Raw genomic sequence first — 27,933 nt, forward strand, 5'->3', positions numbered from 1 at the left:
CACAGCAATAGGCAATATTACATGGTCTGATCACGCTCCAACCTACCTACACATCTCAGATAATTATCCTAATCCTAACCCACCGCTTCGGCGCCTCAACTCATTTTTGCTGAGGGATGAAAATCAGCACCAATTATTCTCTAAAGCTTTGGACGAATACTTTGTTCTTAATGACACGCCAGATATCAGTGTCTCCACATTATGGTGCGCCCATAAAAGTTTCATGAGAGGCCTTTTCATTCAGACTGCGTCCAAACTTAAAAAGCAAAGAGATAAACAGATGCAGGACATTTTAGCTCAAATAGTGGAGGTAGAAGCGCGATTTAAGGAGACCCCTACAGATACATTATAAGCTCAACTCACAGACTTGCGCTTTCAACTACGCTCTCTCTTGCTCTGCAAATTTGAAAAGGCCCTAACCAGGTCAAAGGCAAAATGGTATCACTTAGGAGATAGAGCTGGGGCTATGCTAGCCCGCAGACTGAAAAAAAGGGAGGTAACCTCCCGTATAGAATCAATGAAGCAAAATAATGGAAAGATGACTACACATCCGATAGATATTGCGGATGCGTTTGCAGATTACTATAGTTCCCTTTATAATTAAAAAAATGACGGCGGCACCCCACAACCCACCTCACATACCATATTGAATTTCTTAAAATCAGTATCTCTCCCAAGTATTGCCTCCCAAGATTTGGAATTGCTCAATGCCCCCTTCTCGGAACAGGAAGTAGATACAGCTATTAAATCATTAAAATTGCATAAAGCTCCAGGCCCAGATGGCTTTTCGGGAGACTATTATAAATCCTTTAAAGTAAGCTTATTACCATACCTTACGCGGCTTTTTAATACATTTCTACTCCCGGGTACTATACCCAAAGAGATGTTATGTGCTATTATCACAACAATCTCTAAACCAGGGAAACCTCATGATACTCCAGCAAATTTCCGCCCCATATCTTTATTAAATAATGACCTGAAATTATTCTCTGAACTGTTGGCCCTGAGGTTACAGCCCCTTCTTACTAAATTAGTGTCCACTGACCAAGTTGGTTTCATCCCTGGTCGTCAATGTAGAGATGGAACTCGTAGAGTAATTGATCTGCTCCAAATAGCGGATACCTCCGGTGCACCCACAATATTTATATCGCTTGACGCTGAAAAAGCTTTCGATAGGGTGCACTGGGGGTTTCTGACGGAGGTGTTGAATCATTTTGGGTTCAGGGGACCTATTCTATCGGCTAGCTTAAATCTATACTCCCTCCCATCAGCTCGAGTATTAGCATCCGGATTTTATTCCAAAAGCTTTGATATAACGAACGGTACCAGACAAGGCTGCCCTTTGTCACCATTGGTTTTTGCGCTAGTGATGGAACCCCTGGCAGAAACAATCCGCTTGGACCCAGGTATTTTGGGTATACATGTGGGTAATGCATCACACAAAATAGGACTGTACGCGGATGATGTCCTGTTATCACTTACGAACCCAGAGATATCTCTCCCAAACGTCATGGAAGTCCTAAATGAATATGCTCAAGCCTCTTTATATAAACTTAATGTTACAAAATCGCATATTCTCCCATTTGCGATCCAAGAACACCTCAAAAGGGAGCTTCTGGCGAAAGCTCCATTTCAATGGGCAGAGGATGGCATAATTTACCTAGGCATATTATTAACACCTCGTATACTAAATTTGGTGAGAAGCAATCTCGACTCCCTGAGAAAAGAATTACTAACAGATTATGCAGAGTATTCTAAGCTGTTTATGTCATGGCTGGCCAGAATTAATGCGGTCAAAATGATGATTCTTCCTAAGATCCTCTATAAACTTAGATGTATTCCTCTTATCATTCCACAAAAAATATTAAAACTGTTGCAGTCGGACCTTATAAAATTTATATGGGGTAACAAAACACCTAGAGTGGACCGACGAGCCCTATACCCAAAACTGAGAGAAGGGGGCCTTGGAGTCCCGGACCTCATTCGTTATTACAAGGCGAAACTCATTGGGCAGACTAAAGAGTGGTGGGCGCCCTCCTCGCTACAGAGATGGCATGAATTAGAATCCACCTACACAAAACTGGGTTCTCTCCCAGGCTTTCTTGCCGCCCTTTCCCTGGAAGCGCCTAAATCTTCACCCCCTCTCTTGACTATGCAAGCGGCAGTTTGGACCTGGTGCCATTATATAGAGAAAGGGTTGCTTTTCACACCTAAGAGATCTGAGATCCCACTGGTTGCGCTTACATATGGGGTCCCCGATCTCTCCTTAGATAAATGGGAGAAAGCGGGGATCACAAGTTTGGATCAGTTGTATGAAGGTGATACTATGAAAACATTTGAGACCTTACATCAAAATTATGGTATACCTAACACTTGTTTCTATCAATACCTACAAGTTAGGCATATGCTGCACAGAACGAGACCTCCCATTATTTCATTGAATAAAACTACCCCTTTTGGTAAATATTTTACTAGTACGACAGGTCAGGGGAAAGGCCTAGCTACTGCATATCATGCACTTGACCCTACTCTAGAAACAAAGCTTAACTTTATGGTGAAATGGGAAGAAGAATTTGAGAGCTCTTGGACGGTCGGGGAGTGGGGGGATGCTTTCCACTGGACGATAGCTACTGCCAAATGTATTAATCACATTGAACAAAATAGGAAAATACAACTTAGATGGTACTTGACTCCAGCCCGTATAGCTCACATGGATCCTGAATATAGTTCAAACTGTTGGAGGAATTGTGGGGAAAAGGGAAGCTTATCACATATGTGGTGGTCGTGCCCTATTATTCTCCCTTTTTGGAGGAAGATTTTTGACCTTATCTCGACAGTGGCGGGCTTCCAGATGCCCCTCGACCCTCCATTAGCTGTGCTATCCATCGGAATAGGAGATTTACCTCACTCCTATAGACCGGTTATGATGGGCATTCTCTCAGCTGCAAGGAAACTTATTGCGACCTCCTGGAAGCTGCCCATTACTCCTCAGGTGTCTGATGTGATCTCACTAGTTAACCAGTATATGCAACATGAATACATATATGCAGAATCTTACTCTGAACGCTTAAGGGCTCACAAAAGATGGGAATTGTGGAACTCTTGCCCGTTTGCAGTTAAGATTCACTCTGTGGCTCTGTAGTGACTGATAATGTGGTATACATACATGGCGGGAGAGAGCGGTGGATGGAGGACGGTGGATGGATTACGGTATAGGGTAAGCATATATAGCGGTACACTAAAGTATAGAATAAAATATATCTTAGAAATGGATCACAAGTTCTGGATTCAATCTATTAGTTTGTTCTTGGATTGACTATGTTACAATCTGTTGTATATGTCATCAATATGCTTAGCATATATTAAGTGATAGTTGCTGGATTATACAAGTGACATTTATTAGCTGGTATTCTTATGTTGGCTTAACTATGTAACATCACAATATAAATGTCAAAGTTGTACTTGCAAATCTTAACATTGTTCTGGCTTATGCAAATGACATATTTACTGTCTGATTTTCTTATGCTGAAAAATCAATAAAACTTGAAAGTTTAAAAAAAAAAAAAAAGGACATACAAGCCGAATGGGCTATTGTTATACAGCATAGCCAGATTCAATGGAGGAAATACAGTCTCAATAGACATCGCATATACCTGATCCATAACTAATCTATGGAATTTGATACTTATTTTTTACTGCCTGAGTAGATCGCTTAAAATATAAATTTATTCTGATAAGGTTAAAATGTTGTGGCTACCCGCCAATATTACAGATCAGGCTAGGTGCAATGAAACAGTGGACTGTTTGTTAAATATATAGCCACTGGTTTCACTCGTACCACTAATATTTCTGTGTGCAGTACTGGAGTTTACCAGGATAACTGCTCTCAGAATAGATACACTTAATGTTAGTGATGTGTATCAAGGGGTTAATAGGTCAGTCAGAGCTAGTGACAGCACTCACAGAGGGAGGGGGTGATTGCTTCGATGTGCGTTTGCAGCTAGCAAACATACCCCAAACAGCTGTCACACTCTGGGACCTAGTATAAGGCTCTTATGTGCATAGTCCCTGCCTAATGTATCGTCTACTCGACGCGTTTCTTATGCTGACCAGTATCATCAGAAGCAGAGTGACTTGGCTCCCATTGCGTCTCGCCTATGTATTTTAGCGTGACTGCATCTGGGAGAAACGGGGAGTAGCGCTGGAGGAGCTACTCGTGCAGCTGAATAATCGCACAGCCTCCGGCTCTATGACGGCCGTGATCGCGGCCGCCATGAACGCTCTTTACATAGATGGGGCCACTCCCACTGGGCGGAGCAACAGACGGCAGGGATTGGACGAGGCAGAATAGACCTCCCTCATGCCGTCCTTCATTTCATGCATAACGCTGACGTGGGTATTAGTTGATTGGCTATATTCGCTTCTTGTAAGTACAGATCCTGTCCGTGGATTTAGGGTTACAGCAAGGGAAGGGATTAAGGCCTCATGCACACGACCGTTGTTGTGTTCCGTTCCGCAAAATGGGGTTCCGTTGTTCCGTGATCCGTTTCCGTTTTTGTTTCCGTGTGTCTTCCTTTATTTTTGGAGGATCACCAGACATAAAGGAAAGTTAAAAAAAATCTAAGACAGGTTTGCCATGCAAATGATAGGAAAAAAACGGACGCGGACGCGGATGACAATCTTGTGTGCCTCCGTGTTTTTTGGCGGTCCCCTTGACTTGAATGGGTCCGCGAACCGTTTTCCGCGAAAATAATAGGACAGGTTATATTTTTTTGACGGACTGGAACCACGGATCACGGACGCGGATGACAAACTGTGCATTAGCCAAGTTTTCAACCGACCCATTGAGAGTCAATGGGTCCGCAGAAAATCACGAAAAACTGAACAACGGACACGGAATAAAACAATGGTCGTGTGCATGAGGCCTAAAACAAAGTATAATCGGTTTCCCTAAACAGGGAACCGATAGCTGGTAATGCTATATATGATAATATATTTACTACATACAGCACTTGGATGTTGTTAATGACATGGGCTGAAGGCATTTTAGCCTATATGCATCACATATCAAGGTAATAGACGGCATGACATATATATCCATATGGCTGCTATTGGTATGCCGTAGATGTCATCTAAAATTAGATAAACCTAGTGTTGATCACGAATATTCGAATTTCTTATTTTTATCGCGAATATAGGTACTTTGAAAATTCGCGAATATTTCGAATATAGTGATATATATTCGGAATTTCGAATATTCGATTTTTTTTTTTTTGATTTTTTTTTTTATATTCGATTATTTTTTTTTTAATCAGTACACATGATCCCTTCCTGCTTCTAGCTTGTGGGCCAATAAGAAGGCTGCAATATACTTGACTTTAGGAGTAGTGTTGTTTGCGAATTTTGCTCTATATTCATTTTTTTTCGAATATTCGCTATATTGCTATATATTCTTGTTTTAGCAATATAGCGAATATTTGAAAAAAAAACTAATATAGAGCAATTTAGCTAATATAGTGCTATAATCTTTTTTTTTATAGTTGTCATTTTTTCCCAATCTGAACTTCAGATGAGAAAAAAATTACAATTATTAGACAAAGAAGATTATAGCACTATATTAGCTAAATTGCTCTATATTCGTTTTTTTCAAATATTCGCTATATTGCTATATATTCTTGTTTTAGAATATTCCGAATATTCGAAAAAACGAAGTTATAGCAATATAGCGAATATTCGAAAAAAAAAAACTAATATAGAGCAATTTAGCTAATATAGTGCTATAATATTCTTTGTCTAAAAGTTGAAAAATTCGCAATAAAAATTCGAAAATTCGAATACGAAAATTTGCATATTACACGATCATTACCTTGCCGATTTTCTTGAGTAAAAAAAAAAATCGTACAATATAACGAATATTCGAATTTGCGAATATTCTACGAAATATTCGTGAAATATTGCGAATTCGAATATGACCCCTGCCGCTCATCACTAGATAAACCTAGTATATGAAATAAAGTCATTTAAGACGCTTGGTTTAAGTGTCTGTAATGTGAAGGTCCATTGTGCTTCTTTCCACAGCAATAGATTGTCCACATCACCTCCTCTGGCGGAAGCCTTTACATGTTCAATGCCTTGAAATGTGATGCAGTTATTAATTCCCGAATGACATTCCGTAATATGTTGCGCAATTGGTGTATCATCCTGTTTATTGATGTTGGACAGGTGCTCCCCTATGCGCCTCAGAAACTCTCTTTTGGTTTTGCCTACATATTGCTTTAGGCAAATACATGTAGCAACATACACGACACCAACTGTCCTACAGTTTATGAAGGACCTGATGTTGTATGTGCGTCCTGTAACAGTACATCTGACCACATTTCCTTTCTTAGGTGCTTTGCAAGCTATACAATTACCGCACTTAAAGGTGCCCATAGGTTTATTGCTTAGCCATGTCGCATCTATAGGGGGATTGTATAAGCTGTGCACCAATTTATCTCTCAGATTACTTCCCCTTCTGTATGTTACCAGGGGATAATCTCTCACCAAGTGACCTACTATTGGGTCTGATTTTAATAGCCCCCAATGTTCATTTAGTATGTCACGAATTTCCCTGTTTGCTACATCATAGGTCCCTATGATCCGAATTGTACCGTCATTAGACTCATGTTTTTTAGGGAGCAATAGATCATCTCTGTTACTCACTGATGCGTGTGCGTACACCTCAGTGAGACATGACTTTGGATATCCTCTTTCGGAAAATCTTTTTTGCAGGTCATTGGCAGCCCTTTTAAAGTCTACCCACTCAGAACAATTGCGCCTGGCTCGTAAATATTGGCCTTTGGGTATGCCATGTTTGAGCCTCTTTGGATGAGCGCTTTCCCAACTGAGTAGGTTGTTGGTGGCCGTGGGTTTGCGGTTCATGTTCGTAACAATCTTTCTGGATTTGTCAATGGTGATTGACAAATTAAGGAATGTCAGATGGATGTTATCAATTTCACTGGTGAAAAACAGACCAATATCATTGTTGTTTAACTGTGATACATATTCATGGAAGGCCGTACGTGTGCCAGTCCATAAAATAATGACGTCGTCTATGAATCTAAACCAAAGAGTCACAGACGATGTCCATTGGTCCATTTTGTCACTGAAGACAAACTCTCTTTCCCACCAGCCCAGGTAGAGATTGGCAAAGGTCGGGGCACAGGGACTGCCTATTGCCACTCCCCTGAGCTGGTGGTAAAATTCCTGGTTGAAGAGGAACACATTGTGGTCCAGAAGGAACTCTAATAATTCCATCATGAGTTCGCTATGGGCCATTAAATGTGATCCCCTCTCATGAAGGAATATTCTAACCGCTTCACATCCCTTCCTGTGTGGTATAGAGCTGTAAAGTGCCTCTACGTCAAGGCTGGTTAGATATGTTTCTGTGTCACAATAGACGTCATTTAGGCGTCTGAGGACGTCCATGGAGTCTCGCACGTATGACGGGAGATTGAATACGAACGGTCTTAATATTTCATCCACGTACATACTGATTTTCTCAGTGAGACTCCCTACGCCTGACACTATAGGCCTGCCCTTTAAGGGACTAAGCCCTTTGTGTGTTTTTGGCACGCTGTAACAAGCAGCTATCACCGGATTTTCAGGTAACAGGAAAGAGAATTCTGTCTTATCAATAAGGTGACATTGTTCAGCCTTTAATAGGATGTGCCTAAGTTAAAGTTTAAACACATCCATAGGATTGTGGTCCAACCGCCTGTAGCATGAACTGTCATTTAAGATGCGTGTACACATGTCTTCATTTTGTCCACATCTATAATCACAACGTTACCCCTCTTGTCCGAGAGTTTGAATACTATAGTGGAATCTTTTTGTACGATTTCAAGAGCCACTATTTCTTCCATTGTGAGATTGGATGTATTCGCATACAGATTGCATTATATAGTTATTCTGAATTTGATACTTACACCACTTGGTGTCTCATTATCATTTAGTGAGTGACGTTTAAACCCCCCCGATGATCTTCTGATTTGTACATCAATCAGGACACTGAAAACGGAGGTTCATCTGAACGGGGCTTTGTATCATCTAAACATCCAAACCGGCGCCTGCAGATATCACCTGCATTAATTCATATGTTTTTTATGTAATTTTTTCCTTCTATAAATCGATATATAATATGCCATTTATATTGTGAGTAAAACTCAAGTCCACCAAGCGCAGATATCTACTTGGATAACTGATACTCAGCATATTCACTTTCTATCTGGCATAATATTAATATTGATACACTAGCAGCCCCCAGTTTTTATTAGATTTTATTTAATATTTTTTACGTGATTTTATTGTTATGTTAAAAACTTTGTAATAAATGTACAACTCTCTTGAACAAAACAAATGATGTGCTGGTCATCCCTGTGACAACCAGATATTAGGTTGCCCTCCAACTATTTTCTCTTTATTCACATATTGTGGTATTGGAAGAAGTCATAGCTTGTTTTTAACAAGCTGTCCAAAAATTGGCTCTTTTTGGTTAGTAGCAACATTTTGGTGTTCTTTTAAATAAAATATATGTTGTCCTGGAAAGTGAAGAAGCAATGGCTTTTTCCAAGAGTTGTCAAAATTATCCTTTTTTGTGAGCTGTTTCAGGTTTGTTATACTGTGCCAGGTAGAGTTCCCAGCAGCATTACAGTATGGTATGGAATAAAATAGACAAAGCATGAAAGGTGCAGCTGTGCATTGTTGTCTCCTACCCACACATTCCGTTATGGATGACTGGCGGTGGAGAAGGAGAAGCAGTAGCTGATGTAGAATGTAGCATTGTGGAGAGAAATTCCCAAATGGGTAATACCAACATAGAGCCACCACCACCTGAGCTTGCCCTAAGTCTGATAGCTTTTGACTGAACAACAGCATTGGCATCACCTGCTCTCGAGTTGACCACAGTAGAAGCAGAAATTTCCCTAGCAAGTTTTTGTTTTATGTTTTGGCCATATGTCGGCTCTGCTTTTTATGACTGCCACCACTCATCTCCTCTGAGGTCATCACCTCCTACTGACCCCAATATGGTTCCCAGGTCCTGCCTAACGCAGAATCATAGTCATCTTCCCTGCCACTTTTTTGAGACTGTGATATGTCATGGGTTCCTTGCCCCTCCTCATGATGCTCATTGCTCACGTCTGTACTACTATGCCACTACCACCACGGGTATCAGTGCTACTATGCCCTTACCACCACCACTGCTATGGCTACAAGTGCCACTACTACCACCACCAGCACAGTTATACATGTCAGTTATCATGTCCTCTGCCTGAAACTCTGGGAATACTACCTGGGATATTTTCCTTAGGACCGGAGGTGCTGTCATTAAGAAAAGAAAGAAGGCAACTCAGTAGAAAAGGTCAATGAAGATGGACATAACCAAAAATAAATGCTTTTAAGGGGCCTTAAATTAACTGGGGGAGCGGAAGGGATGCTCTGAACACTGGCTCAAAGACACTGGGTCAGACTCGAATGTAACAGCAACCTCATACTGAGATGATGAGTAAGTCATCAAGTCCTCAATGTCCTCCACTTCCGCAGCAATAATTTGCTGTCGACTACCAGAGGTGAAAGACAACCTTGGCCTAATACTACTGGTCAATTGGCTAGTGCAGTGGTGCTGCTGCTACTTGCGCTACAGCCACCCACATTTTCCTTGGCGGACGGTGACATTTTATTTTTAACACAATCAGAAGTCACACAGTCTATCCAACAAAGTACACTGTATTATTAGAAGAAAAACTATTGGACAGAGCACAACTGTGACACAGAAAAATACACAGGCCCAATATTCTCTGATCAACAGAATGTATTGAATGTTAAGGATAGGCCATCAATATCTAGAACCCAAAAAACCTCCCTTAAAAAGGTCCAGACAACTCACCTGACCTGTCTGTTTTAGTAACTACTTGCATTTCCCATATAATAACAATTCTGGAGCTTCTTTTGATATTACTCTATGTTGTGCCATTAATCTAAAATATCTTTTAGAAGTTTAGAAATGAATTACTAGCAGTTTGTAGTGAAGGTCCAGATGGGTGTTACCAGTTGGAGGTCTGTTGCTTTACAGTCTGGCACACTCCCAACTGGAAACACCCAGTTGTAACTTTATTCATAAACTTTTAGCAGGAATAATAAAGGAATGGCACAACATCAAAAGAATAAATGCTCCAGAATTGTTATTTCATAGGGAAAGCAAGTAATACAGACATGTCAGGAAAGGTGACAGGGTATATTTAATAGGCTTGATCAACCCTTGAAAGGGTTTTCTGACATTTTAATACTGACGACCTATCCTCTGGACACCCGGGACCCTTACCGATCAGCTGTTTTGAGAAGGCTGCAGCGCTCCTGTGAGCGCCACGGTCTTCTCGTAGCTTACCAAGCACAGTGCCATACATTGTATAGTGGCTGTGATTGGCATTGCTCCCAGCCCCATTCATTTGAATGGGGCTGAGCTGTTCCTAGGCCATGTGAACGATGAGCGTGACGTCATTGGTCTAGGAAAAGCAGCGAGCAGGCTGTGGCAGTCACAGGAGCGCCGCTGCCATCTCAAACAGCTGATCGGACCCCTATCGATCAGATACTGATGACCTATTCTGAGGATAGGTAGAAAGTAAAAAGGTTCACAGCAGCCTGTCCGGTGTGACTATTTATTAGGAACCAAGAGTGCACACACAAGAGGATACGACGTTTCGGCTATGCAATAGCCTTTATCAAGTATTGCATAGCCGAAACGTCGTATCCTCTTGTGTGTGCACTCTTGGTTCCTAATAAATAGTCACACCGGACATGCTGCTGTGAACCTTTTTACTTTCTACCATTGCTTATGGGACTGCTGTGGATCTATAGTATACAAGATAGAGAAACGGAGAATCAGCGGCACTGCTATTAACACCCCAGATTCACCCCAGTATAGCCGGATATCACAGACCAGGTCCGAGCAGATATGCGCAGATTAGCGTGGTGCTCAGCGAAGTGACACAAGCGACTTCTCAATATGGCAAAAACGTAGATGAAAGGAATCGCGGCACTCACCACTGCATCAAAGAACTTCAAAGCTTTATTGTTTTCTGATAGTTCGCAGGCTGGGGAGCGGGATGGCCCTTCAGTGTGAGTAGGCGGTGACGGTCGTTTCGCGCGAGATTTGCGCTTCCTCGGACCGCTATCAACACAGGCACGCACCGCCGTACCTTATATGGGCGGACACCCGATCATCACCAAGGTAACCAGGAAACGCTCCACAGGTGCGCAACTATGTAACTAAAATCAAGAAAAGGAATACAATATGTGCAATTCATAGAGCACGACAAGGTATATAGGCAAAAACGGTCTCATAACTACAGGCAATTACATTTTGCAAGCTAATAGCGGAGTCAGATAAAGGCTAGACAAACTTCACAGGAATACTGCCATATCATTTTTATCATTAAGGCCGTGCGGGCCCATGGCGCAAGTTTTAATGACCCAACGCGCCTCCCGCTGCAGCAAGAGGCGGTGGCGGTCACCACACCTTGGGATGGGTCCCACGGCCTCTATACCAGCAAAAGAGAGGGACGATGGATCACCGCCATGGGTCGCACGGACATGGTCGATCAGGCGAGGGGAACCTCGTCCCGTTCTGATGGAACTCAGATGCTCCCGCACTCTTTCAAAAACGGGTCGAATGGTTTTACCAATGTAAAATCTCTGACAGGTGCACATTATAACATAGACTACGTAGGGTGTACGACAGGTAATAAAATCTTTGACTTTATAGGTGACCCCTCCCATGCTTAACAGTTTTCTCTGTGAATTGTGGGGGCAAAACGAACACATACCACACTTATAATTTCCCTGCGGCTTCCTACTCTGCAACCAGTTGCTTTGTTTGGGCGGTCTCACCACACTATGGACCAACTTATCTCTCACGGTATGACATTTTTTGAAAGTAATTAGTGTTTTTTTGGAAGCCAGGTCCCCTAAAATGGACTCACCCTTGAGGAGGTCCCAATTGCTAAGCACGGCCTGTCTCACTATGCCCGCTGCCGGACTAAATTTGAAGACAAATGCAAATCTGTCATTCTCGCTATCTTTCACCCTATCATTAAGGAGGTTGTGACGTGCGTACTGACTAGCACGATAAAGGGCCTCGACTACGTCTCTACGGGGGTAACCCCTCTCCAAAAGCCTCTCCTTGAGTTGGTGGGCCTGGCTAAAGTAGCCCTCATCCGTACTGGTAATTCTACGGAGACGGATGAATTGTCCAAAGGGGACCGCCTCCTTTACGGCAGGTGGGTGGAAGCTGGTCTGGTGGAGCAGCAAGTTGGTTGCAGTAGGCTTACGGTATCCTGTGGTATGGAGGGTGCCATTTTGTATGGTAACTCTTACATCCAAGAAATCCAGGGAATCACCACCGAAAGTGAGAGTGAATCTCATATTCATGTGGTTAGTATTATTTAAATGATGTACAAATTGCCTACACAGGTCGTCGCTGCCCGACCAGACCAGAAACACATCGTCCACATAGCGCAAATAGAGGTGGATATATCTCAGGAAAGGGTTCCCCAATGCAAAGACGTAAGTCTCTTCGAATACCGCCAGATACAGGTTCGCGAAGGTGCACGATACCGGTGTGCCCATCGCTGTACCTAGTATCTGGCGGTACCACTGCCGATCAAATTGAAACACGTTGTTCGTGAGCACCAAGTCCAAAGATTCCTGAATGAAACTAGAGAACAAGGGGCCCTTGTCAGAGCGACTCAAAGCCAGACCAATGGCCTTCAGTCCCAGGTCATGTGGGATTCTCGTATATAAACTCTCCACATGCAAGGACACAAGGCGGAATTCCTCCCGCCTCTGGATCGGTGGTCCTATCGCGGCTGGTGCATTCCGGATTGGTCGGGAGGTCCATTTGTGCTGCTCTGCAACTATCTTCTATTGCTATTCTGAGGATAGGTCATCAGTATAAAAATGTCAGAAAACCACTTTAATAAGTGATGGCCTTTCCTCAGGACTGACAATCGCTATCTGATCAGTGAGGGTCTAACAACTCACACTGCAGGGTAGCCACTAGGCTTCTAGGCTTCCTGAGATAGACCTAGTATGGTTTACAGCTGACCCACAGGGGTCAGAGACATTGGTACGAAGCATCGAGCAGGCAGGGCAGGCACAGTTTTTGCGAATCCGTGAAACAGTCCAAAGCTCATGGCAGGCAGTAAGATGATCAAACACGGGTCGGGTCTGGAGGCAGAGGGTCAGAATCCAGGTATCAGGCAGAAGTCGTTACACAAGCAGACAGATTATAGCACCTTTTGTAGGATCTAGCAAGCTAGTAAATTTATTGCCCTCTGGGCCTACTGGCGCCAGCTCGGTCACCCCCCTGCCACTGTTACCTCTGCCCAGTCGCCGGGTCACGTGCCAATGGTTGGACACCTGTGGGTACTTTTCCTGGTTAGAAGTGTCTGAGCAATAGGTTTACTAGCTTGCTAGATCCCACAAAGGTGTTATAATCTGTTTGTCTGCCTGTGTACCGACTTCTGTCTTATTACGTATTTTTAGCCTCTGCCTACAGACCCGACCCCTACCTGATCACCCTACTTACCCTGTGCTGCTTGTCTTGACCTTTGGACAGTTTCATGGTGGTGATGTGCAGTATAAGAAAGATGAGAATCGAGGTGTTAGCCACCATAGTATCCAAGATATAACTCTTGGAAATTAGTCAGAAGTAAGATCTGCAGGTTATGCTTCTCACTCCCAACCCGATTTCTAAGAGTTATTTCTCTGGCTGTATGGCGGCTAGCACTAAGATCTTGGTCTTGTTTTAAAGCTTAGATATCTAGCTTTAAAACAAGACGTCATATCGTTAGGCGCTATACAGCCTCAGATATTCCAGGTTAAAGCAGTCCCTCTCAGCCAGCCAACATACAGGGGGAGAGTGGGGCAGTGGGGGAACTAGGCTGCTTGGACAGGTGTAGAGAGTGGAAATCCTCCTGTCCCTATGTAACTGTACAATACCCCAGCGGAGCGGTAAAGCTGGATTCCTATTTGCATTTTTATTTCCGTTAATCTGCTTCATTATAGCAGCAGAACAATGAAAATTATTGAAACTGTGTTTCCGTCAAATGATGGGATTTGGTTTCCATTAGAGAACCCTGATGGAGCCTCCAATGTAGATGTGAACTCAGCCTAATCAATCAGTCTCACATATAGGAAGAAGAGGGTCTAATAACCCCTCTGCGACAAATTAAACCGCTTTGTGGACACCTTGACCCAGACATTTACCAGCATCCACATCACAGTGTCAAATTAGTTGCACTAAACACACAAACGTCAACAAAGTTACCGCTTTAGGCTACTTTCACACTAGCGTTCGGGGCTCCGCTTGTGAGCTCCGTTTGAAGGGGCTCACAAGCGGCCCTGAACGGATCCGTCCAGCCCTAATGCATTCTGAATGGATGCGGATCCGCTCAGAATGCATCAGTCTGGCTCCGTTTGTCCTCGGCTCCGCTCAGCAGGCGGACACCTGAACGCAGCTTGCAGCGTTCGGGTGTCCGCCTGGCCGTGCGGAGGCAAAAGGATCCGTCCAGACTTACAATGTAAGTCAATGGGGACGGATCCGTTTGAAGTTGACACAGTATGGCTCAATTTTCAAACGGATCCGTCTCCCATTGACTTTCAATGTAAAGTCAAAACGGATCCGTTTGCATTATCATGAACAAAAAAAAAAAAAAAAAATTTTTTATTTTTTTTGTTCATGGTAATGCAAACGGATCCGTTCTGAACGGATCTAAGCGTTTGCATTATAGGTGCGGATCCGTCTGGGCACATACCAGACGGATCCGACCTAAACGCAGGTGTGAAAGTAGCCTTACACTGTCCTTCCTGAATATTCAGAGTAAAACAGCAGATCACTTCTCTAGCGATACCTGTTCCATGCTACGGTAATAGTAATATTGATTATCACAAGAGAGGAATAACTTATATAATTATCACCAATGGAAAAGGTTTATGTTAGGCCTCTTGCACATGACCGTGCGTCATCCATGGCCGTATTGCGGCCTGCATATGGCGGGTCTGCAATACGCGGGACACGGACCGTGTGCATTCCGCATCATGGATGCGGACCCATTCACTTGAATGGGTCGGCAAATCCGGAGAAGCGGAACGGAAACACTACGTTATGCTTCTGTGGTGTTCCATTCCGTGCTTCCGTACCACAAAAAAGATAGAACTTGTCCTATCTTTTTGCGGAACGGACGGATCGCGGACCACATTCAAGTGGCTGTCCCACGGTCGGTGCCCGTGCGTTGCGGACCGCAATTTGCGAGAGGCGTTAGTCTCTGGGCTCGACGCATGCCCAGTGACACATTTGAAGCTGTTGCCCTCAGGAGCTTCTACATTGCGCAGGCAGTCCACGTTACTGCGCCTGGCGGAGGGGGCGGCGGCGGCAAAGAGTTGGGGTGTGGGTAGTTACTTATGCTGGAAGAGGCGTGCTTGGGCCCTAAAGGAAGGCGGGCTGGGCACTGTACGGGGGAGTTACTGGGCTCCAGAGAAGGATAATAACGCCCCTCTGGGCACCTTGGACACTCATTTGCATAACAGAAAAAGTGGATTTTATCGCTAATGATACCATGAAACACAAAATGAAGACTACAGCAAAAAATAAGGTATTTTATTGTACATGGCAGTAGTAACACTTTAATATGCTCAAACCAGGTGACAGATTCCCTTTAAAATAAAAAAAAAATCATGTTTATCGCCAAGTCCCAAAATAACTGAACTATTAAAATAGAAATGCACTTATTCTGTACTTCGAACGCTGCATCGTGAATAAAAATCTGAAAGTTATACACACGCCAAAATGGTGTCAATAAAAGCTACAGATTGCCCTGCAAAAACAAACAAAAGAGCACTCATACGGCTCCATAGACGTCACTATAAAAAAGTTACGAATATGGGAATCAAAAGAAAAATTTTTTTTTTCAAAGTTTCTATTTTTGTTTAAGTATTAAAAGAAAAACTATACAAATTTGGTATCACCATAATCGTACTAACCGAAAGAGTGAAGGGTACAAGTCAGTTTTACCGCCATAAAACCAAAACCCATAAGGGTCCATTCACACGTCCGTAATTTGGGTCCGCATTCGTTCCGCAATTTGCGGACCCATTCACTTTCAGTGGGACTAGAACGGATGCGAATCCGCTTTTTCGGGATCCGCAATTCCGTTCCTGAAAAAATAGAACATTGCGGACCAGAAAAGACATTTTCTATTATAGTGCCTGTGATGTGCGGTCCGCAAATTGCGGATTGCACATTGAAGGTGTCTGTGTTTTGCGGATCCGCAAAATACTTACGGACGTGTGAATGGACCCTAAAACTGTGGTGGAATTTCTGTTTTCTTTCCAACTCCACCGCATTTGGAAATTTTTTCCAGCTTCTCACTGCCTAGGATGGAATGTTTAAATATTGCTATTAGAGAGTACAACTTGCCCCACAAAAAGCAAGAACATACTGCTATCAGAATATGGGGGGGGGGGGGGTTATGGCTTCAGGAAGGCATGGAGTGAAAAAGCGGGGCTGAGAGGGTTAATCTTGAGCACTTCTTCAGGGAAGCTGTCTCCTAGGCGCAGTATGGGCTTTGTCCGGTAGAGGTCACTGTTTCTTCTCGTGTCGCACTATACATGCCTATCTGCCCGCTCTGCTGTGTGTGGGGAGTCGGAGATACTTCCTGTCTTTACTATAGAGCGCTGCGTTATTTGTATTTTCTCTTGTAGTGTGAATGTCTCTCAGAGATGTAACTGCACAGAAGTGGCACAGGGCAGCGCAGCGAGCAGTCCGTACCCCGTAGAGACGGGGATGTTGCAGGGGGTGAGCGGCGGGCACCATGGAAGGGGAGAGCACCAGAGCGCTCATGTCAGGGTTCGTGTTTGGCGCCCTCGCCTTTCAGCATGTGAGCTCTGGCTCAGACACGGTAAGTAAGGCTCCAGTGACAGGGGGAATAGGAGAGGACCCCCAGTACTAAAGTGTGGTCAGTTCTTCTATGGTGCCCTACGCCTGGCTTCACCATTGCCAGGGACTGTCTGGCCCTCAGGGTGGGTTCATATAGAGAAGGGGCAGGTGCCCACTGGAAACAAGCCACACTGTGACATTAAAGGGGTACTTTCGGTTGTTACAAGTTTAGGGGAGGGGAAACCTATTAGATCAGTGGTGGTCCCACTGCTAACGTCCCCACTGATCATGCGAATGAGGACCCCGCACCCCTTGGAGCCCCTCAAAATGAATGGCGCAGCAGGTATAGCATGCGCTCTGCCACGTATATGAGTTCCAGGCATAGTCGAGTACTGCAATGGAGTGGCAGTGTGCGTGCTCGACTTGCTGCCCCCTTTAAAGGGGCGCACGAGTTAGGGCTCATTCAGACAGCAAAACAAGGATACCGGCCCGCCTGTACCCGCTCACCTTAGATGGTTATGTACAGGGCATAACCCCTTGCCATGTGGTGTAAAGGACTCTTTCTGACTGGGCACCAGTACAGGCAGGATACATGCTTTTACCGCCAAGTCTGTTGTGAACCCTTTCCTGACCGCCCATCGGAGGCCGGGCATTTAAATTGGCACGTGCAGCGGGCGCCATACCTTTTTTTTTTTTTTAACGGACGGTCGCAGACTTTTGACCCTTCAGATGCCGTAGTTGTATGTGACCACTCAATGGAAGGCGTGCTGCAGTAACCAGCTCTGTCCGTTACACAATGGATGGCGCTATGTAGTCTCTGCGCCAGAGCTACAATGAAACAGCTGATCGGCGGGTTGTTGAACCCCCTCCGATCTGATATTAATGGCGTATCCTAAGAATAGGCCATCATAATCCTGGACAACCCGTTTAAAAAAAAAACTCATGTTTTTTTTCACATTCTGAAAGCCAAAATGTTATTTTTCAGTCAGTGTCATGAATTGTATTTCACCTCTGCTGCCAGCAGTGCCCATATACCCTGGAGTACAGAGAGACATCAGTGCAGCCCGGGGGAGGGGGTTTTATTTTATGTTGTCTTATTATCCTTGGCGTTGCTTTTTAATAACTTGGACATAACCTTTCTTTCTCGCTCGTATCATTGGGGGACACAGGACCGTGGGTATAGCTGCTTGCTGCCACTAGGCTGAAAAGTGATAACTTCTCCCCTGCCGACTATACCCCCTCCAGCCTTGAGAGAGCATATCAGTTTTTAGCTTAGCTTAGTGTCGTAGGAGGCAGTCAACTCATTCTAAAATCAGGGCATTTTAGGGTTCCTGTGTTCAAAAACCCTTTTAACCACTAAAAAGTCCATGTCTGGGGTCCAGGGTTCCCCTATCAGTAGATCCTGCGGCCTGCGCCTATTTTTCCACATCCCTATCATTCCGGGGGGGCCACACTTTATCCGGCCCGCGGGGTGGGCTCCCGTGGCCGGTACCTGCAGGCCGCATCCCTATCTTTCTGGGGGCCTCACTTTATCCGGCTCGCGGGGTGGGCACCCGCGCCCGGTCTACAACCAGAGCGCCTCTACGGGCCCTCCGCTCCCCGGCCGGCTAATCGTTCGACTGGGCCCCGAAAATTCAGGCCCCGGTTTCACTTCGGGCCTACCTGTGCTCGGCCCGCGCTGTTTCTTGCGGCCCATGGGGTGGGCTCCCGCAGCTGGTGGAAGCAAGCGAGCGCACACCGATGCAAGTCCCTCTGTTAACCGACCGGAAGTACTTCCCATTTGGCCATACGCCAAACTTTAGGTCCCGTCTTTGTGGCCTACGAGGCCGCAACTTTCATTCCAGGTATGGAGGGGGCGGGTTCGCCCCTCAGGTGCGAACTCTTCCCGCCTAGCTGCCCCCTCCCCCAGGAGCGCGCTGAGCTCCGCCCCCGATCCTCAAAGCTGGGTTAACCCTTCATGGTAAGCCACTCTTTGCAGCCAGCACCGGATTATCCGGTGTTTCCTCCCTGCAGACCATATACCTTAATTTTAAGGAACTTAACCCCTTCCTCCCTCTTATCCATTAGGCGGGGGCATTACAGGTAGTCCTGCCCCCCTCAGCCCACATCACCGCAGGACTACCCTGATTGTGTGGTAGCAGACTGGGCGTGTGTCCTATTCCAGACAGTGGAGGATCGCTCACAGTTCCCAATCCGCCCTCCGGGGCTTTTTGGTTAATAACTCTCCACTTGCACAAATCCAGTGGAGAAAATCTGGAGGATTCCCAAACCACCCTTCTGGGTTGTCTGGTTGATATGTCATGCCTGCGCAATCCAACGGAGGACCGCTTCAAGTTCCCAATCCACCCTCCGGGGCCGTTTGGTTGATAATACTCCACCTGCGCAAATCCAGGGGAGCACATCTAAAGGATTCCCAATCCGCCCTCCAGGGCCGTTTGGTTGATAATACTCCACCTGTGCAAATCCAGGGGAGCACATCTAAAGGATTCCCAATCCGCCCTCCGGGGCCGTTTGAATGATAATACTCCACCTGCGCAAATCCAGGGGAGCACATCTAAAGGATTCCCAATCCGCCCTCCGGGGCCGTTTGGATGATAATTCTCCACCTGCACAATCCAATGGAGGACCTCTGGAAATTCCCAATCCACCCTCCTGGGTCTTTGGTTGATTAAGCACTGCCTGCACAATTCGGTGAGTGGTCCTGTAGAAGTTCATATTCCACCCCCTGGGTGGTTTGATTGTTATATCACCTCCAGCACAGCCTTCAACTGCCATGGCTAGATGCTGAGAGGTAGAACTACGCACGAGCGGGCCAGAGCAGGACATATTCCTCCTCGGTCACCTCTGCACCTCCACCCTTCCCAGGGGATCAGTTATTCGGACTCTGATATGAATCCAGTTCAATCTTCCAAGAAGGACTCCATGCTAGCCAGCAATACTGATTGTATGCATTACCCCCTTCCTTAGGCGGCATTTACACTACTACTGGATACAGTACTTACTTTATGTATTACCTCCTTCCATTGGTGGACTAACTGCACTAGCACTGGTCTCGGTGCCAGCCATAGGAGTTCCCCCTTCCGTAGGTGGCGGAATTGCAGTTCCACTGGGTACAATACTGGCCGTAAGCAGTGTTTAAGGTATGCATTACTCCCTTACAGTCTCAGATGGCAATGGGCTTGAGCCCTGGCCTCTTAATGGTTTACACTACCGATAATTGACCGTTACTCCGACAACTGTTGTCCTTCTGTCGTCAACTCGGGCTTTGCGATGGCGTAATTGCCATAGCTGATCAGCACCTACCTTTGGGTGCGCACTACTCGGTAGCTTAGTCCCTGCATAGCCATGGGTTGTACGGCTATCGGTGGAAAAAAATCTTTTTTTTTTTTTATATAAAATGCTTTTTGAGGACAATATATTACCATCCAAAGGTTATTCCATCATGAAATAAAGATTAGTTTTTTAATTATGTAGAATAAGGCTATATGTTTAATTTTTTTGGTAAATAAATTCCATTAATCCATTCACAATGTCATGCTCTTCCAGAGGTTTTTGTAAGATTATTGGGCAGTTTCTCTGCCTACAAGATATTATCACAGACGCTTGGTTTACTTTTTGCAGTTCTCAAAACTGAATTTGACTCAGCAGAGATCACATGCCTCTTCTTCACAGCAAAAATGTTATAACATGAACAGAGTTGAGAAAAATACCTTAATCCTAACTTCTACAAACCTATGAATGCAGAATCAACCTAATCAAACTAATATGATAAGTTGTTATTCTAAAAAATCTTCATCTACTTGCATATTAGAAGTTATACCAGCAAGAATTAGTCTTTGTGTAGAAAACTAGGATTTAAATCAAGCCTTACTGACTAGTGATTTAAATTGTGATTTAAATCGGTTTGATTTATATCAAATCCACCCTGATGGCTATGGAATCCCATCTCTATTTTTTTCCAGGCAGGATTTCCACATTGTCAATATATGGTCACTTACGGGGCTTCCCATCACCGGTGATGCTCACATCAGCTTTACTTCTACCTTTCTCCGAGGTTTTGGTTCTTTGGCCAGTAGTTGGGCATGCCTGGCTCGGGAATTTTTTTTCTCGGTGGTTTCTCAAGCAGCTTCTCTCGCTAGAAGTCCCACCACAAGCCTCTACGTTTCTAAGGGCATTGGTCCAATTTACCGCTTCCTAAGGGGCGTTCGGATCCTGCGGACCTGGATTTTAGTTCTGCTTCCACAGTTGCGGCCAGGAGCCGGCTTCGTCCAAACGATCTGTGAATCGTTTGGGGGCGTTTCAGTGAGGAACAAGTCCTCCCTCTGGGGCGTTGTCTTCTCCTTTTTATTTCTGGGAAGGTGGCATTCCGGGTGGCGGGATTCGGAGTTGATAACGCCTTCTTGTATGTACATTTTTCCTTTGTCATTAGCATAAGGCAGTGCTCCGCCCAGTATCTTCTTTCTTTGCAGAAGGTAGTCGCCGCTTTCCAAGTCATTTGAGACATGGGTTTCTCTTCTTTCTCCCTCGCATTATAGAGAGCGGGCTCTCCATCAGCCATGTGACTTGGCCTCTGAGGTTTGCTGGTCCATAACTAGCGCTTTCCGTTGTACAGATTTTACCAGCTTTTTTTCCTGGGGGTCCCTGTCAAAGGTGATGATCTCTAGAGGGATGCTTTCCAGGTATATCTGTCTGACAGTTGCTCGGGCATTCCGCTCCTAGGACATGGCACCGCCCAGCGGAGTTATGGCCTACCCGACCAGCGGTCGACGCTTCTCGGGTTTATCTACGCCATGCATTAGCTTTCCAGTTGTAGAGGGCAGTGTCTTGGTCTTCCGGGCACACGTTCTCCAAGTTTTACCGGGTGCCTTTCTAGGCATCTGCAGATGCTGCTCCAGGCATTACGCATCCTCGAGGGGAGTGTGTGTGTGTGTGTGTGTGTGTGTGTGTGTGTGTGTGTGTGTGTGTGTGTGTGTGTGTATGTGTGCGTGTTTTTTTTTTTTTTTTTCTCCTATTGCTTGGGCAAAAACTGATATGCTCTCTCCAGGCTGGAGGGGGTATAGCCGGCAGGGGAGCAGTTATCACTTTTCAGCCTAGTGTCGCCTCCTAGTGGCAGCAAGCAGCTATACCCACGGCCCTGTGTCCCCCAATAAACTAAGCGAGAGAGTTCACAAAAATCTATTTTTTTCCAACCAACTAGACGATGTGTCGGACAGGAATAGGCATTTTCTATGAGAGTGGCGGCCATGTGTGGTCCGCAAATTGCGGAACGCACACGGGCCGGTATCTGGGTTTTGCGGATCCTCAGTTGGCGGACTGTAAAACACATACGGCCATCTGAATGAGCCCTAAGTCTGATTTACAATCTCATCCACTTTGCTGATACGGTAATAAGATGTAGATCGTTCCACCAGTAAATCTGGAGGGAAAATCTGCAACGTTTCTGCTACGTGTGAACATCCCCACACTGCAATGTAAAGCGCTGCGGAATATGTTGGCGCTATATAAATAAAGATTAAGAGCCTGGGGCTGATGTATGCAGTTGTATGGCATATGTTTTATATATTATGTCTGACGTACACATAAAACATGGTGTGAACAGAGCCTATCATTTCTAATTTTCTTTCTGTACTTTTGGTGCAGAATTTGCAACATGTGGGAGGAAATTTATCAAACTGGTGTAAAGTAGAACTGGCTTAGTTGCCCATAGCAACCAATCAGATTCCACATTTGACTTTTCACAGCTCCTTTGGAAAATGTAAGATGGAATCTGATTGGTTGCTATGGGCAACTAAGTCAGTCCTACTTTACACCAGTTTGATAAATGACCCCTGTGACCTTTTCCTTCTTCTATGATGTTTTTATGTTTCTTGTACACAGGAAGGATTTCTCCTCGGAGTTGTGAAGGGAGAAGCGAAGGATAACATCACCGATTCTCAGATGAGTGATGTACAAGTGGTTTACACAATCGGTATGTTCAGATTGGGACCAGTCTGTCATGTGAAGGGGAGATTTAGGCCTCATGCACACGACCGTTGTTCTGGTCCGCATCCGAGCCGCAGTTTTTGCGGTTCGGGTGCGGACCCATTCACTTCGATGGGCCGCCTGTTCCGTTCCGCAATTTGCGGACCGCAAAAAACGGAACGGTCGTGTGCATGAGGCCTTAGGTCTAGAAGAAAAACTGGCTTTGTTGCCCATAGCAACATATGACAGCGCAGCTTTCCTGTCTAATGCCTTAGGCTACATGTACACAAAGGTTTGTGTATTGCGGTCTGCAAATTGGGGATCTCCCAAAAAAAGGCATTACGTCCGTATGGTATATCCTTCTCCTTTTTTTTTTATTTTTTTTTAACGGATCCGTTGTAACAATGCCTATCCTTGTCCGTAAAACGGGACAAGAATAGGATATGTTCTATTTTTTTAACAGGGCTATGGGAACGGAGCAACGAAGGCAAACAGCACCCGGAATGCGGCTCGGATGCTGAACCAAACCACGGTCGTGTGCATGTAGGCTTATTCACACGTCAGTGTTCGGTCAGTGATTTTCATTGGTGATTGTGAGCCAAAACCAGGTGCGGCTCCAAACACAGAACAGGTGCAGATCTTTCCCTTATACCTTTATGGCTGTGGAGGCTCCAGTCCTGGTTTTGGCTCACAATCACTGACGTGTGAATGAGGCTTAATACTGCTGTTGAAAATGAAAGCTGCGCAGTGTTTGATTGCTATGGACAGATTTCTTTTTGACAGTGGCTTTAAATCTGCATTATATCCTATGTAATTTCAGCGTCTTTAGGCTACATGCACACGACTGTTTGTGTTTTGCGGTCCGCAAATTGCGAATCCGCAAAAAATAACTGATGCCATTCGTGTGCTGTCCGCATTTTTTGCGGACCCGTTAGGATGAGGACCCATTTATTTCCCAATCAGGCATTCCTACAGTTGACAGCCATAAAGACAGGCCTTGTTTGCATAAGCGTGTATTAGGCCTCTTTCACATCAGTGATACAGAATGTGTCAGGGTCTGTGATTTAATCATTTCTTTTCTGCAACTGCATTCAAGGGAAGATTTATCAAAACCGGTGTAAAGAAACACTGGATTAGTTGCCCATAGCTACCTATCAGATGCCTCCTTTCATTTTTCAGAGCTCCTTTGGAAAATGAAAGGAGAAATCTGATTGGTTGCTATGGGCAACTAAGGCTAGTTTCACACTGCCGGAACAGACTTCTGGTAGGGTCTTCCAGCATAGAATTGCACGCAGTGGTATTTGTCCGGCCGATTCTCTGCATATTTGCCAGGTTTCGGTCAGATCTCCGCTGGACCCCATTATAGTTAATGGGGCCAGACGACATTCTGGCAGTGATGGATCAGGCAGGCTTTTCCCGACCAGATCTGTAAACGCTCGTGTGAAACTAGCCTAAGCCAGTTTTGAATTAACACCAGTGTTGATAACTCTCCCCCTAAATGTTTCATTTTTTTCCGTCCGGATTGCATCCATTTTGCATGTGTTTTTCACACGTGTGAAGAATTACACTCAACAGCTAGCAACAATCGGTAAGAAATGCATTGCATCCAGATGCCTTCTGTTTTTCATGGAACCGCATGTTACATGCCCATTGAGTAAAAGGGGTTTTCCAGGAGTACAGTATTGATGACCTATCCTCTAGATAGGTCATCAGGATCAGATCGGTGGGGGTCCGACACCCGGCACCTCCGCCAAGCTGTGTGAAAGGACTGCAACACTTGGAAGTGTGTGTGTATAGAGACCATTCCCAACAGTCGTGTAATCGCCATGGGACAGACCTCTACACAAGCTTCTGGGTCTTAGCAAACCCAGATAAGCTAAATGTCCCCCAAAGCTAACATTTGTAACACCACCAGCTGCCACACTTCAGCTTCTTGTCCCACCCCCACAACCATAACACATACATCAAAATGTTTGTTATGACAAGGGGACATAACAAGAAAATATTTTAGTTGCACATTTTGCTATTAAGAAAAAAAAAAAATAATGTGGAAAAAAAATCCCCCCCCTCCACCTTTTTTCTTTAATGAAAAATTTAAAAAATTACATAAGTAGAGTTGAGCGGACACCTGGACGTTCGGGTTCGGGACCCGAGCTTGAACCCGAACCCCATTGAAGTCAACCCGAACTTTTGGGCACTAAAATGGCTCTAAAATAGTCCTGGAAAGGGCTAGAGGGCTGCAAAAGGCATCAAAATGTGCTTAAGAGCATGACAACTGTTCTTCAAACAAACGTGGATAGGGAAATGACTTAAAATAACATAAAATACAGAAAAATTAAAAATAACAATCTGGATCTAGGAGTAGGAGGTTGAGGAGGCGGTGGATGGGTGGATGTGGCGGTGTAGGTGGAAGCGGCGGTGAAGGAGGAATAGGTAGCCAACACTGATTTGTGTTATTTTTTATTTTTAAATTGGGGTATCCCCCAAAATATTGGGACATATAACAAAATAAAACAAAGAATAAGTACACTTGAGTACAAGAATGGATGGTTGAGGCTGGTATAAATGTCTATTCTGCACAAGGTACGAACAAGTCCTGTGGGATCCATGCCTGGTTCATTTTAATAAACGTAAGCTTGTCCACATTGGCTACGGCCTGTGATAATGCTCTCTGCCGTACTGAACACACGTTCACACTATACACTGGCTGCAGGGCAGGTCAGCACCTCCAAGGCTGACAAAGCTTTTTCACATTTGGGCCATGCTAACCCTGCCTTCTCAGGTGCTGGTGGTGCCCCAGCTGCGTTGGCGACCTCTTCCTCCTCTGCCTTCGCCTTGTGCTTCCACTGTGCCCCCGCTGTCGAGTGGGAATGCTATCATCAGCGTGCGCTTGTAGTCGCGCATCTTCCGATCAGTAACAGATGTTTTCACTAAATTTAGTTCCCTGTCAGCAATGCAGAGCAGGGGTTCATTCACAGCAAAAGGGGGTTCATGTCACCCAGCAATACAACAGAGGATTTTGAGAGATTTAGGCCCCTGTCAGCAATGCAGAGCAGGGGTTCATTCACGGCAAAAGGGGGTTCATGTCACCCAGCAATACAACAGAGGATTTTGAGAGATTTAGGCCCCTGTCAGCAATGCAGAGCAGGGGTTCATTCACGGCAAAAGGGGGTTCATGTCACCCAGCAATACAACAGAGGATTTTGAGAGATTTAGGCCCCTGTCAGCAATGCAGAGCATGGGTTCATTCACGGCAAAAGGGGGTACATGTCACCCAGCAATACAACAGAGGATTTTGAGAGATTTAGGCCCCTGTCAGCAATGCAGAGCAGGGGTTTGTATACGCCAAAAATGGTAAAATGTCACCCGACAATTGAAAATAATAATTTTTTTCAATTTAGGGCACTAAAATTGGCACTTCTTTAAATTAAAATGGCTCTAAAATAGTCCTTGAAAAGGCTAGAGGGATGTAAAAGGCAGTAAAATGTGCTTAAGAGCATGGCAACTGCTCTGCAAACAAATGTGGATAGGTAAATAACTTAAAATGAAATAAAATAACAAAAAATTACAAATTATTAACCTGCAACTCCGAGAAGGAGGTGGATATGGAGTCAGAGGTTGAGGAGGCGGTTAATGTGGTGTTGTAGGTGGAGGCAGCAATGGAGGAGGAAAAGGTAGCCAACAATGTGTTTTTTTATTTTTTTTTATTGGGGTAGGTAGCCCCCAAAATATTGGGACAAATAAAAGAAAACAAAGAATCATTGCACTTGACTTGAGTACAAGAATGTATGTTTGATGGTGGTATAAATGTCTATTCTGCACAAGGTACAGACAAGTCTTGTGGGATCCAAGCCTGGTTGATTTTAATGAATGTGAGCTTGTCCACGTTGGCTGTGGACAGGCGGCTGCGTCTGTCTGTAATGACGCCTCCTGCCATGCTAAATACACGTTCAGAGAGTACACTGGCTGCAGGGCAGGCCAGCACCTCCAAGGCATACAGGGCAAGCTCTGGCCATGTGGACAATTTGGAGACCCAGAAGTTGAATGGAGCAGAACCATCAGTCAGTACGTGTAGTCGTGTGCACAGGTACTGTTCCACCATGTTGTTCAAATGCTGCCTCCTGCTAACACGCTCCATAACAGCAGTTGGGGCTGGTTGTTGCGGCGAGGTGACAAAGCTTTTCCACATGTCGGCCATGCTAACCCTGCCTTCTGACGTGCTGGTGCTGGCGCTGACACAGCTGCGTTGGCGACCTCTTCCTCCTCCCCTGCCTTCGCCTTGTGCTTCCACTTGTCCCCCGGCGTCAGTCAGGAATGCTCTCAGGAGCGCGTCTACCAGCGTGCGCCTGTAGTCGCGCATCTTCCGATCACGCTCCAGTGAGGGAATTAAGGACGGCACATTGTCTTTGTAACGGGGATCCAGCAGGGTGGCCACCCAGTAGTCAGCACACGTTAAAATCTGGGCAACTCTGCAGTCGTTGTGCAGGCACTGCAGCATGTAGTCGCTCATGTGTGCCAGGTTGCCTAGAGGTAAGGACAAGCTGTCCTCTGTGGGAGGCGTATCGTCTGCGTCCTCCGTATCCCCCCAGCCACGCACCAGTGATGGGCCCGAGCTGCGTTGGATACCACCCCGCTGTGAACATGCTTCATCCCCATCCTCCTCCTCATCCTCCTCCTCATCCTTCTCGTCTTCCAGTAGTGGGCCCTGGCTGGCCAAGTTTGTACCTGGCCTCTGCTGTTGCAAAAATCCTCTTTCTGAGACACTTCTAAAAGACTGGCCTGAAAGTGTTAGAGATGACCCCTCTTCCTCCTCCTCGTCCTGGGCCACATCCTCTTCCATCATCGCCCTAAGGCCCCTTTCACACGGGCGATGCGTGAGGTGAACGCATTGCACCCGCACTGAATACCGACCCATTCATTTCTATGGGACTGTTCACATGAGCGGTGATTTTCACGCAGCATAGAAGGGAATGGGGTTGCGTGAAAATCGCAAGCAAGTG

At 45.2% G+C, this 27,933-nt stretch overlaps 1 protein-coding gene across 2 annotated transcripts in view; it reads left to right on the plus strand.

Annotated features, from left to right (window-relative positions):
• ABRAXAS1 (abraxas 1, BRCA1 A complex subunit) overlaps positions 1 to 27,933 on the plus strand; it is a 144,440-nt gene that overhangs the window by 79,313 nt on the left and 37,194 nt on the right. The window contains exons 1-2 of one of the 2 annotated variants that reach the window (XM_040417998.1): positions 16,705 to 16,994; positions 22,850 to 22,940. In XM_040417998.1, the coding sequence (XP_040273932.1) occupies positions 16,908 to 16,994; positions 22,850 to 22,940 (178 nt within the window). In that variant the 5' untranslated portion in view covers positions 16,705 to 16,907. Of the gene's footprint in view, positions 1 to 16,704; positions 16,995 to 22,849; positions 22,941 to 27,933 lie in introns of those variants that run through there. The other variant, XM_040417999.1, reaches the window with a different exon arrangement.

The sequence above is a fragment of the Bufo bufo genome, chromosome 2, assembly GCF_905171765.1.
Source record: "Bufo bufo chromosome 2, aBufBuf1.1, whole genome shotgun sequence".
Taxonomy (NCBI): Eukaryota; Metazoa; Chordata; class Amphibia; order Anura; family Bufonidae; genus Bufo; species Bufo bufo.